General features: G+C 43.1%; 1 protein-coding gene across 6 annotated transcripts in view; it reads right to left on the bottom strand.

Moving 5' to 3' along the window:
- STARD13 (StAR related lipid transfer domain containing 13) overlaps positions 1-12,592 on the bottom strand; it is a 321,431-nt gene that overhangs the window by 20,897 nt on the left and 287,942 nt on the right. For all 6 annotated transcript variants that reach the window (XM_065678399.1, XM_065678400.1, XM_065678401.1 and 3 more), the window contains 3 exons: positions 9,720-9,783; positions 3,217-4,595; positions 1,641-1,814 (listed from right to left, as the gene is read on the bottom strand). In XM_065678399.1, the coding sequence (XP_065534471.1) occupies positions 1,641-1,814; positions 3,217-4,595; positions 9,720-9,783 (1,617 nt within the window). The remainder of the gene's footprint in view (positions 1-1,640; positions 1,815-3,216; positions 4,596-9,719; positions 9,784-12,592) is intronic.

Here is a 12,592-nt window from a genome sequence, read left to right as displayed (position 1 = left end):
CTGGTTATATGATTGAGTATTTCTATTGACTAACAATTTGCAGTAATAAATGATGGTGGGAAATCTGTATATGCCAGATTCATCCTGTTGTTATATGATTTATTTCAACTGAGTAACTTGAGTGAAGCTGGTGAACTTGTTTTCTTCCCAAAGTGATGGTGAAAAGCAGAACAAACTGGATTCCCTTTGTGGGACTCACTACTGCAGTGGAATTAAAAAAAAAGAGATGAGTATGACCTGAATGTGACAAAGATTGTTCTCATCTGTGTGGGAAGGAGATAAAACTTGGATGAAATGACCTACTGAAGGAGTACAGCACATAACTACACAGCTATTTAGAGTCCCACTCTTATAAATCCTTAGAGACTGATTATACAAACTGAGAAAATACTTGTCAGGAGGGAAAATCTCTGCACAAACCAGAATCTAGAATTGGCTGTATTCTACTCTTATTTGAAGTTAGTTAAGGTGAGATTCATTGCAGTACAGACATTTTCAGCTAGCTGCAGGGGGCTGTACCAAAGGAGAACAGCAATCTGAGGGTTCATCTTAATGAATTTTAGCTCTCTGATGGATATTTAGAAAGAGTTAGCAGTCCAGGCTAGCTCTATATGCACTGTAGAGTGAGGTATCTCTACAGGGTGACCCAAACCCTCAGCCTTGGATAGAATGAGGCACCTGTCATTTTCTACTGACCACAGACAGCCAACCCTACTTGCTCAGATTAGATTTACAGCTTTTTGGAGTGGCTGATGTCAGTGAGGTGAATCTCACTTGTAGTCCCTTGTATTTATTTTTCCATTTCTAAAGGAAAACTGCTCTTATCTAGCTCACAGCTGAATTTAGTAGGATTTTGGTCAAGTGCTTTGAACACGGAAATCACAGTGTAAATGTCAAGTCATATTGGTTTTGGACTCAGTGTCTCTGTGTAGTGGGGAAAATGTCTGTTTATTTCTCAGATACTTATATCTGCTGTCTACACCCATTTCTGTTCTTGTCTGCGTGGCCCATCAGGGTTCATATACTATTAAACATGCACGTTTTTGTGGCATGCTGCTAAGGAAGGAGCCACAATGCCAGCATTCATGTCCATCTGTGCTTCACTCCCCTCTCTGAGAGACCAGGTAGCTGTTACAGCTGCTAAGGCTGCAAGCTCCCTGTAACGTGTGTCCAGGCCTAGGCTAACACTTGCATCTTTTGATTTGCGAAGTCCCATAACTGTTCTAACCCTTCTTTTAAAGCACAAACAAAACAATATCGAATACATGAAGTATCAGCACCAGCTGTTTCTTTTCGAATAGCGAAAAGAATTCTGGGGAAGCCTTACTGTAAACATTTCCTACTTTTAATCACTCTCTCCTACTCCCGTTTATTTTTCTGGAACTGGAGTGTTGTTAGAGAGGCCAGGGTTGTCTCTCTGTTACAGAACAGGAATGAAGTCAAATCTCCAGGATCTATTTCTGACTTTGTCATTGACTCCCTAGGCAGCGATGGATTAAAAGGGACAGTTTCAAATTCTACAGTTGAAGTAAATTGTTCCTACTAATTGAATTTACCGAATTTACTATCAGAATAACGGAATTAGGAGAAACTATTTCCTTCTAAAAATATCTTTTTTCCCAGTTATTGATGGTACTCACCAGGTCCAGCCATGTTTGTTTGACATGGAGTACTTTTCCATGATGGCAGTAAGGCGAAGCAGAGAGAATTTCTGCAGCAGATTCAGTTGGGCTGCTGACTGATTGCTGATGTGTAGTGATGCAATAGAGTGGCTTTGGCGATGAGAGATTTGGAAACTGTGCCATCGTAATCGCCTTTATTAAAGGAAACAATAGAAAAATTGGGCAGAAGAAGATGGTATACTGTGAGAGCTGGGCAATATATAAAATACACATAAACATACACAGATTACGGTTCATGATCTGTCAAGTGAAAGAACATGTAGCTTGGAGGCAAATAAAACAATTTGCTTAATCTCTTTAATTTTGGAAATGCCCAAGTTTTGACTTTAAATTCACAAGTGGGTGTGGGTCCTGTCCGTGTACTGAGGGAAGCAGTGCTGCCCGCTATGCCCTTTAGCCCACACATTTCTAACAGGATGTGGGACATCCAGATTCAAATGCTCTCTCCCTGACTCAGAACCAGGATTTGATGCCTGGTCCCTCACATCCCAGGGGACCGGCCTGACCACCAAGGTATTTGGAGATGAGGTTCTCCAAATATCTCTATCATTAAATACTGAAGGATATTTTGGAGAAAGGATTGAACCCTGTGTCTCCCTGGCAAGAGTTGTAACCACAAAGCTATGAAGCCACTCACATCTTCTCTTTACTCCAATGCACTTTCTCTATATACTGGATACATCAGAAAAAAAAAACCCCTCTCCAATGCACTTTCTCTATATACTGGATACATCAGAAAAAAAACACCTCATTTCAGTTTCTTGTTTTGCTAAACATGAATTCTGGCTCAAATCCTAAAAACTCTGGCACTGCTCATTTACTCAGTAGTTTCCCCGAGTTCACTTGCTTGTGATGGTGGTGAGCAAGCAAAGGCAGAAGTAAACCACGGCACGGCAGAACCCTCTCTGAGGACATGACCAGACTGATGGCAGAACAGAAAATACTGGGTATTTTCTCACTGCTTTTTCACATACAAAGCCACCTTATACACAGGAGTATGGATCGAAAAAGGCCTTTACCCAGGGCCATGCTTCCTTAGCTGGACTCATCCCCCTGACTTACAACAGGTCTACGAGCTTCTTACTTTTAATAAGAAGTTCATTGTATACCATCATTTCATGCCATCACACAAGGGTCTGGGGCAGGGTAGGTAAATTCTCTTTGAGCACAAAAGGACACATTTTTAAAGCGCACCAGTGCATAAAAAAGTGCACAAGGCTACTGACGCATAAATACTGGGGTGCATAACTTCAGAAAACAAACTGAAAATACATCTTACAACATATAGTGTGTAAACAGTGGATCAAGAGAGAAAAAAATGCCTTCGTTCGCTCTGTTAAACCAGTTGTTCTTCATTGATTGCCATATGAATTTCCATAGCAGGATGTCCCTCCTCCCAAAGTTACACCCTTCCCTGGAAAGTCCCCATCCCCATACAAGACGAGTACAACTGTAATAATACCCTGCACCTTCTGACTCCCATTATATTGTATTTCATAGTCTATGGGTTTGTGTACCAATTTTTGCTACCTACCTGCTCGGCCTTGTGAGCGACGCTCCCACCCCAGAGTCTCTCCTGTCCCTAACAACAGTGGCTTCGGATTCATTCAGGGATGTTCCATCTCTGTCCATGTCACTCGGTGTGGTCCGGCCGTCAGAAACAGAGTTTCCTTCAAAATCAAGCGTGATCTGTGTGGGCGACTGGAAAGGCAACGATGGAGATTCCCTGACTGACACATCATCGACTGGCAGACCTGGTAACACATTCTTTGACCAACCATCTACCACCTCCTGGAGTCCATTGACATGCTGCAAAATGTCATCTAAATGAGGAAAAAGTACATCTTTCTCTAAGTCCAGGAGGTCTCCAGTACTAGCATACAAGTGGGAACCTGGCACATTGTCATAAATACTAATTCTGCTCTCTTTAGGACAGCAAGCCATCAATCCAGACTCTTTTGGAGTAGAGCAGTTCTGCTTTCCCAAAGAGATGCTGCCTGTCCTCCAGTTTACACTGTTACTGTTGTCTGTAGGTGAGAGGCTTTCAATAGAAAGTGCCTTTGGAAAGGTCCCTGGTTTGTGATCCTTGGGAATATGCACAACCAAGTTCTCTTGGGAATGAAATTCATTTTTGCGGTTCTGGTCCACCACTTGCCGTAAGGCTGTTCCTGACAGAACATCCAGATCCTCCAGGTACATTCCACCTCTCTTGTTTGCTTCATGGCATTTACGTTCCTTCAGGCACGGTGTGCTCACCTCACTGCTGCTGTTTTCAGACTGACAGCTGTCACTGCTGGATTTGGCAGAAAAGGAAAGTCCTCTTTTGACTGAATCTTGTCCTAAGTTTTTGAGATCACCATTGACTATCTGTACACAGTGCATGTCTTTCAAGGATTTTGGCTCATATTGGAGAACAGGTCCACTTATCTCTAGAGGACCTGTTCTTCCCGAGCCTTTTAGTTTTCCATGCACACCTTTTGCTTTTAGTGTCTCCATACGTTTTAGAAAGGTTTTAGCTTTGGTTCGTGTTGGTTTGTCATTCTTCAGGTTGTCCTTGGGGGACAGGGTGGTGTTTATCACAGTGGAGTCTTGCAACAGTGTGCCTTCTACATCATGCTGGCCAGAGCAGTCGCAGGTCTCCCTGGCAGCACTGCTGATGCCAGATTGACTCCTGTGGTCACTTCCCCCACTGCTCTCGCTGTGAATAGAAGATACCTCAGGTTCACTCAGATCTGTGAGGACGCTCTCACTGCTTGTTGTATTTTTCATTTTAATGTCCCCAGAAGACCCATGTCTGTCTGATCGGTGAAGCAAAGCATCAATATCGTCCACTCGAGACCATCGTCTGCTAGTTCGCTGGAAAGTCCATTTATTACTGATAGCACAGAGGTCTTCTTCATCTGAATCTTCACTCTGGAAAACAGCAAGTGGCACATGTTAAAAGCAGGTGCTTTTATTTGTTATTTGAATTAATGTGATTGTGCTGTTCCGTGTGAATGACAGGTGGTAAAGTCTCCCTGATCCTAGTTTATGAAAGATTGGTCATCAGTCCTTTCATAACAGTGTCTTTCATTTAATTCTAAAGACTGAATCGAGGATCTTTACAAGTAAAGAAAAAAATCCGGCTCTATGTTAGGGAGCTCGTGAGTTCCATCAATGCCTCTTGGTTTCTGCAGGGCAGACTGCCTGTGCACTGAACTGCCCATAGTGACTGTTTAGGAAAAAATGGGGTTGAAAGGTCCAAGCAGAGGGATCCTGACTTGCAGGGATGGTGTTAAGATACACAGTAAAGACTGAGAAGGAGCTGGGTACTATAGCTCTGTGAGACATTTAAGAAACCTAGACAGCAAATACCTGGTGCTGCACTTAGTTTTGCAGTGAGAACTAAGTAAACATCTATAAACTTCACAGGCCAGGTACATCTAACAAGAATTATGTTTCATGAACATATAAAAAGCCATGATCCTTAAAATAATGATTAAAAAAGAAATATTTCGAGGTACTTCTTTGGGTGGGTCTGGGTACAGGCAGAGGAAGCCAGTGAAGGCAGCTGTGGAGGTTTGGGGTGGAGGACCAGCCAGACTCAGTCCTAGGTAGACTGGGTAGCATCTACAGCTGAGGTGAGCTTTTGTACAGTGGCAACTGCTATTTTCATTCCTTTTGCCATCAGAGGCACCCCAACCTTGATGACCTGAAGCCTGCCCCACTGTGTCTGGCTTCCCCTGACCTCTCCAGAGGCAGCAGCAGCCCCACAGCCTTTCCTCACCCTCTGCCTGGGGCATGCAGAATTGCACTTCTGTCTAGGCAGCTCCAGAACTACTCTGCAATGCAGACAAAATGTACCTTGAAAAAAAATTGGATAAAAAAGCTCTCCCTATGCCTTTTCTCTCATCTGTTTGCTCAGACAAAAAAGATACATCTTCAGCATGAAGCATGCAGAGTTGAACTTGATGTTCTCTAAGGATGCGAAGCCCTCAGTTGCTAATGAGTATCCTTCCCCTGACTTTGAACTGGATTTATACTGCATTATTGTTGTACATTTGTTTTAAAGCAGGACAAACTAACTTCACCTACATGACATCCAAGCAGCTCTTCACATTCTTGGAAGCAGTATGAAGGCAATAAAATATGACAGGCTGTCAGACTAAAATGAGGTGCTAAACCAGAAAGACTATTTTGGGACTGGAAAAAATCTCATTTTAAGAGTCTATTATTAGAAGTATTTTTCTATGAAGTTTTGATGGTAAAGTTATCTCCCATCTCTGACTAGATCTCTGCTGACCTAATTGAAAAATGTAAACCAAATTTTACAAGAATGCCCCAAACCTTAAATAATGCAAAACCTCAGAAGAGGGGTTTAGTAGCATGCCAGGTCTCACTCATGCCATAAGTTTTTGCCAGTTTATCACTTCAAGTTGGCCAGATGTTTTAGATCATGTCCAAAACATAAAATATAGCTATAAAATTTTAGGCTCAGTCATTCCTCTTTTATCTGCTAACGTCATTAACGTCAAGGTGTGCAGTGCTCCTGCCACTGATGTTAGTTCACAGGAATGAATGGAGATCTTAGTTCTGTGGCTAGAGAGAAAAAGGAAGCAGCTAGAGAAGCATCAGGAAAGGGGCTAGAAAAGGCTAATACTGCTTTGGCCATTTTGTCTGCAGGGAAGAAACAGCTTATCAAGGAGCTCTACCTTCATTTTAGCTTCACAATGTACTGTATGCTTATACGGGTGAAGGACTGCACAGACTGAGGCACTTAAAAATCCCTCTCTCGTGGTCTTAGTAGTGCCACAAAGTGGATATTTTAAAAACCGCAAGGTTATGTTCCGTTAAATATTTAGCAGCGGTAATTATATCTACAAAGCATAACACCACCCAAGCCAATAGCACATCACCAGCCAATAGGATAAAAATGTATTTTCTTATTTGTTGAACATCTCAATATGCCAAAGGAACCTTGAAGAAGATTCTCAGCTGACACAAACCCCCGTATCTGGACTGCCATTACTGTATGAACTGATAGGATTTAGCCTGCATTTTCTACAAACTGGAACTGATAAAACTAGCCAAAGTGAGAGCAGAGCAGGAGACAGAAACAAATTCAGCAGTGAATATACTTTAAATCATTTTTAGAGGAAAATAAGTTTTGATTTTATTCTTTTTTTTAGAAAGTAGAGATGAACATGAAAGGATATTGGCAGTAACCAATTTTTGCCTCTAATGACACAAAGATAGGATTACAGTCTGCCCAAGAACCACTCAGAAAATACAGACAGTTTTCGGTGTTGAAACTGGCAGCTCTATAGGCAAAAAACAAAAAAAAAAAAAAGGGTTAGCTTTGTGTTTTTGTGTTGGTTTTGGGGTTTTTTTTTCTTTTAATTGGTAACGAAAATGCTTGTGTTTTGTCACAAGCAAAATCAGACAAATGAAATATCTAGATACTGAAATGCTGTCATGATGACTCACTCCAGATTCGGCTGACTGAGTCCTGTGACATAATGTGCTTTTCTTTTGATGGAATCAGTAGAAATTCTGGAACCACAGACATCCTGAATAACCCACTGTTCTTGTTAGATACCAGAGTGCCCTGACAAATGAGAGCATCCTGAAAAAAATGCACAGAGCACTGTGCCAACTGACATGTCACCAGCTATGGGGACAGTGGATCAAGAGTGGGTCTGAAAGCAACAATTCATCTTACACAGGCAGAGCAGACATCTTGGAGCAGTGACTATATACTTTTACTGACCTAGGGTGAAACCAAGTGCACAGCCTTGGAGCATATTCAAGAGTTCATTTAATACTATTATGTTTGGGAAAATGAGAAGGGGCAAGTTTCTTGAGGAGTGACTGACAACATTTGCCAAAGAGAAAGAGGTTTTGATTCACAGATTTGTCACAGTTGATTTAAAATAGTACAGCTTTTTGACTGAGGGTGTACTTGCCTGAGATACAGGAGGGTAACAAAAGGCAAGAAGTGGGTTTATTTGCGGTGGAATTCTGCCACATTTTTCCAGCTGGGGGCAGGAATTCTCATAAATCGACAGCTGCAGAAGGCAGTTAATCCAAAGGCTAATCTCTGTCTGTCCAAATCGCTTATGGACATATTTTCAACACATACACAAGGATTTCTGTACGTATCTCGATGAAGCCAAAGGGAAGAGAGCAGCCCACAGCACAAATGGTTTGGGTGGGAGAGCAGGCGGTGGGGAATGCTCACACCGTGCTGGCTTTCACAATAACCTTGCCTGACAGCTCGCTTGGCCATATTTTGATGAACCACTCAAGCAGCTGTGCTAGTCTTGTGCAAACCTGTTATGCTGAACCTCCAAAGCAAGCTGATTTTGCATTTCATTTGGTTCAGCATTCAATTGCAGACCCAATTTCCAGCTTTTACACATGCATTTACATTTCCTCCTGCCAGCAGTCTCTTCTCACTCTTCTCTCCCCCACACTCTTCTCCTTTCACTTGCTGTGTATCTGTTTTCTCAAATCTCCTTCATCCTCTCTTTCTCTGCTGTATTCTGTATTCTGATTCACCCAGCTAGCTTCTGTCCCCCTGAAAAAAGTAGGGCAGTCTGACTTCCATAGTGAATAATGGTCATCTGCAAAGAGATCAGCTGAGGGCTTAAATCTATTCAAAGCAGGGAGGAGTGGCAGCAAAATTAATAAAACCCAAAGATAAGAAAATTCTTTTTTTTTTAACCAACATAATCAGACACTTACAGAAGCAAGCAAGCAAGCAAGCAGACAAACCTCACACCAAACCCAAAATATTTGTTGAACAGAAGAGGGGGAGGAACTGAACAAAATATCCAGAGGACAATCAGCATTCACCTATATGTTGCCTTTTGTATTTGTCTCTTGTGCAACTCCAGTATCTCAGCTTAAACACAAGTACATGAGTTCATGGATGCAAACCAGACATCGCTGCAAGCAGGTCAATGACACAATCAATTGAGTTAGTTTTTGCTGAAGGACCTCGGCCTCTTCGTGTAGTGCCTACCTGCCCAGATGATAAAGTTATTGTGTAGTCAAGGGAAATTACTGTTCCCTCTCTCAGCTATGATGTGGGTGTTTGATGTGGAAAGTATTGAAGCTTATCAAAGGCAAGAAAAACCCATCAGGTCTGAAGCAGTGAAGAGAAGAGGTCTCCGTGACTTGAGTCAACAGACAAACTGCAAGCTAAAGAGGCTACATACACTGAGGAACAAATGGGCACATGCCAAAGGTAAAATACCCAGACATTAAAACCATTCTCTATTCAAATTCCCTCAAACATTGAATAGAGTATGAATAGACTGAATCTGCAAAGACACCAAAAATGCAGCTCTCAGAGGCAGTTTTTAAAAAGCATTAGACAAATGCTCTAAGGAAGGAAAACCAGGCACCAATTCTCAGAGTCGACAACTACAATTGTATACTACTGAAGGGCTTGGGGGAATTTGTGACCAGAAAAACAAACATTCAACAGTTAATACTGGACATGTTACAAAACTCTCAAAATCAATAGGCAGTTTCTGCAGTCCTCGCTGAAAACCTCTAAGCTCAAATAATTCCCATGTTACACAGCAGTTTGTACGGATGCGAGTTTATTTTCGTATTCTTAACTGTGAATAAGTCAGCACAAGAAACAAATGATATTGTTTTAATCCAAGCAGGTTCCATTTCTTTTCCGAGCAGGATTTTCCATTCTGCACTCACATGGCATTGGCAAACAAGCCAGCCTAATGAAACCACACTGTCTCTTCACCCTCTAACTTGAATTGCACGTATGTAAAGTTTTAAGTACTGTGTGTGCCCTTTTAACACACATAGCATTGTTTCTGCTGTATTAGTCACAGTTTTTTTCTATTTTATTTATAATTTCAAGATTCAGCAATTCACATTATCGTGTGTCCAGATAATGCTGAAATGTGTTCAAAGTCAAATACACTTAACTTACTTTTAAAAGCATTACTGACTAAAAGGCTAAACTGGGGAGGTTTTATCAGAAAAGGCAGCGCAAAGCCAGCACATTTTGTGCAGTTTCCTTACCTTTTTTCTTTGGAAGTTCACATCGAGTTTCATTGAGGCGCACTTGTTCAGTGTGTTCAGTCGTCTACAGGGCAAAGCAAATTCAAAAGATTAGCAGCCTCTGATTAAAGGGCATGACTTTTCGTAAGTTCAAAAGCTTTTCTCTTATCTGTCAACTGCATACAACAGGCTTCAGATACGACAATAGTCATACTATTCCAGGGTATAAGACCACTGCATTAAAAGGTAATCATAACTTTACATTCCTTAATTGCCAGGTTTTGTACATTGCTTTTTAATTCATAAACATTTAAGTACTTAGCAAAGGAAACAGGTATAAACAAACATGGCGGATGGCTGGGGAAATTACAAGAGAAGAAGGAGCTAAATTGCCTTTTGCAGGACTGTAACATAATTGGTCTAATAAGTGGACTTCAAAGGACTGGTAAAAGAAGAAAAAGATGAAGTTCCTTGCTTCAGGAACTTTAAAATCTCCTTTGAAAAGTTGACAGAAAGAATAACTTTTAGCAGTTAAATGTCTATCCACAGCCCACAGTTCCTTTCCCACACCTGTGGATCATATATACAGGTTAACATACCAAATGTAAATTTAACATCCTTAAATAAATGGTTGGTCATGATGTTAACGCTGGAGGAAAGGAATTGCATCCAGAGACCTTGACACGCTTGTGAGGTGGGCTGATGCCAGCCTCGTGAAGTTTAACCATGGCAAGTGCAAGGTCCTACACCTGGATCGGAGCAATCCCAAGCAACAGCTACAGGTTGGGCAGAAAAGAGATTCAGAGCAGACCTGCAAAGAAGGACCTGGGGGTGCTGGTCAATGAGAAAATGAACATAAGCCGGCTTCAGTGTGCGCTCGCAGCCCAGAAAGCCAACCGTATCCTGGGTTGCATCAAAAGCAGTGTGACCAGCAGGTTGAAGGAGGTGATCCTGCCCCTCTACTCTGCTCTTCTGAGACCTCACTTGGAGTATTGTGTGCAGTTCTGGTGTCCTCAACACAAAAAGGATGCAGAGCTGTTGGAACAAGTCCAGAGGAGGGCCACGAGGATGATCAGGGGACTGGAGCACCTCCCGTATGAAGACAGGCTGAGGAATTTGGGGCTGTTCAGCCTGGAGAAGAGAAGGCTGCGTGGAGACCTCATAGAAGCCTTCCAGTATCTGAAGGGGGCCTACAAGGATGCTGGAGAAGGACTCTTCACTAGGAACTGTAGTGATAGGACAAAGGGTAATGGGTTAAAACTTAAACAGGGGAAGTTTGGATGTAAGGAGGAAATTCTTTCCTGTTAGGGTGGTGAGACACTGGAATGGGTTGCCCAGGGAGGTTGTGAGTGCTCCATCCCTGGCAGTGTTCAAGGCCAGGCTGGACAGAGCCTTGGGTGACATGGTTTAGTAGGGGGTTAGAATTAGATCTTAAGGTCTTTTCCAACCCTAACTGTTCTGTGATTCTATGATTCGTGATTCTATATGCTTGACCTTGTGCTCACCAACAGGGAAGGGCTTGTTGAGAATGTGGTACTCCAGGGCAGCCTTGGATGCAGCGATCACGAGATGGTCGAATTTGAGATCCCCGGGAGAGTGAGAAGAGCGTGCAGCAAGCTCACTGCCCTGGACTTCAAAAGAGCAGACTTTGGCCTCTTCAGGAGCCTGCTTAGTAAGGTTCCATGGGATATAGCTCTGGAGGGCAGGGGGGCCCAAGACTCTTGGTTGATATTCAAGGATCACCTGCTACAAGCTCAGGAGTGTTGCATCCCAACTAGAAGGAAGTGCAGCAGGAGGGCCAGGAGACCTCCTTGGATGGATAAGGAGCTGCTGAGGAAAACTGAAAGGGAAAAAGAGGCTTATAAAAAATGGAAGCAAGGACAGGCGGCCTGGGTAGAGTACAGGGATGTTGTCCGGGAAGCTAGGGACCAGGTTAGGAAGGCTAAGGCCCAGTTAGAACTAAACCTAGCCAGGGATGTTAAGGATAACAGGAAGGGATTCTACAGGTACGTACCAAACAAAAAACAGACTAGGGACAAAATAGGCCCCCTGAGGAAGCTTTCGGGAGAACTGGCTACCCTGGATTTGGAGCAGGCAGAGGTTCTGAATGACTTCTTTGCCTCGGTCTTCACTGGCAAAGGCTCTGACTGCACCACCCAGGTCTTAGAAGGTAGACGCAGGGACTGTGAGAATGAAGACCTTGGGCCCACTGTAGGAGAGGATCTGGTTCGAGACCATCTTCAAAATCTGAACGCGCACAAGTCCATGGGACCTGATGGAATCCATCCGCGGGTCCTGAAGGAGCTGGCGAATGAAGTTGCTAAGCCACTGGCCATCGTATTTGAAAAATCATGGCAGTTGGGTGAAGTTCCTGACGACTGGAAAAAAGGAAATATAACCCCCATTTTCAAGAAGGGGAAAATGGATGACCCAGGGAAATACAGACCAGTCAGTCTCACCTCTGTGCCTGGTAAAATCTTGGAGCACAGTCTCCTGGACAGCATGCTAAAGCACATGAAAAACAACAAGGTGCTTGGTGACAGCCAGCATGGCTTCACTAAGGGGAAATCCTGCCTGACCAATCTGGTGGCCTTCTATGATGGGGCTACAGAGCTGATGGAAAGGGGTAGAGCAGTTGATGTCATCTACCTGGACTTGTGCAAAGCGTTTGACACTGTCCCACACAACATCCTTCTCTCTAAATTGGAGAGATACCAATTTGATGGATGGACCACTCGGTGGATAAAGAACTGGCTGGATGGCCGCACACAAAGAGTTGTGGTCAATGGCTCGATGTCTGGCTGGAGACGGGTAACGAGTGGTGTCCCTCAGGGATCGGTGTTGGGACCGGTCTTGTTTAACATCTTCGTCACTGACATGGACAGTGGGATTGA

Source organism: Lathamus discolor, chromosome 4 (genome assembly GCF_037157495.1).
Source record: "Lathamus discolor isolate bLatDis1 chromosome 4, bLatDis1.hap1, whole genome shotgun sequence".
Taxonomy (NCBI): Eukaryota; Metazoa; Chordata; class Aves; order Psittaciformes; family Psittacidae; genus Lathamus; species Lathamus discolor.
The sequence above is the reverse complement of the archived record's forward strand: the minus strand, read 5'-3'. Positions and strand labels throughout refer to the sequence as shown.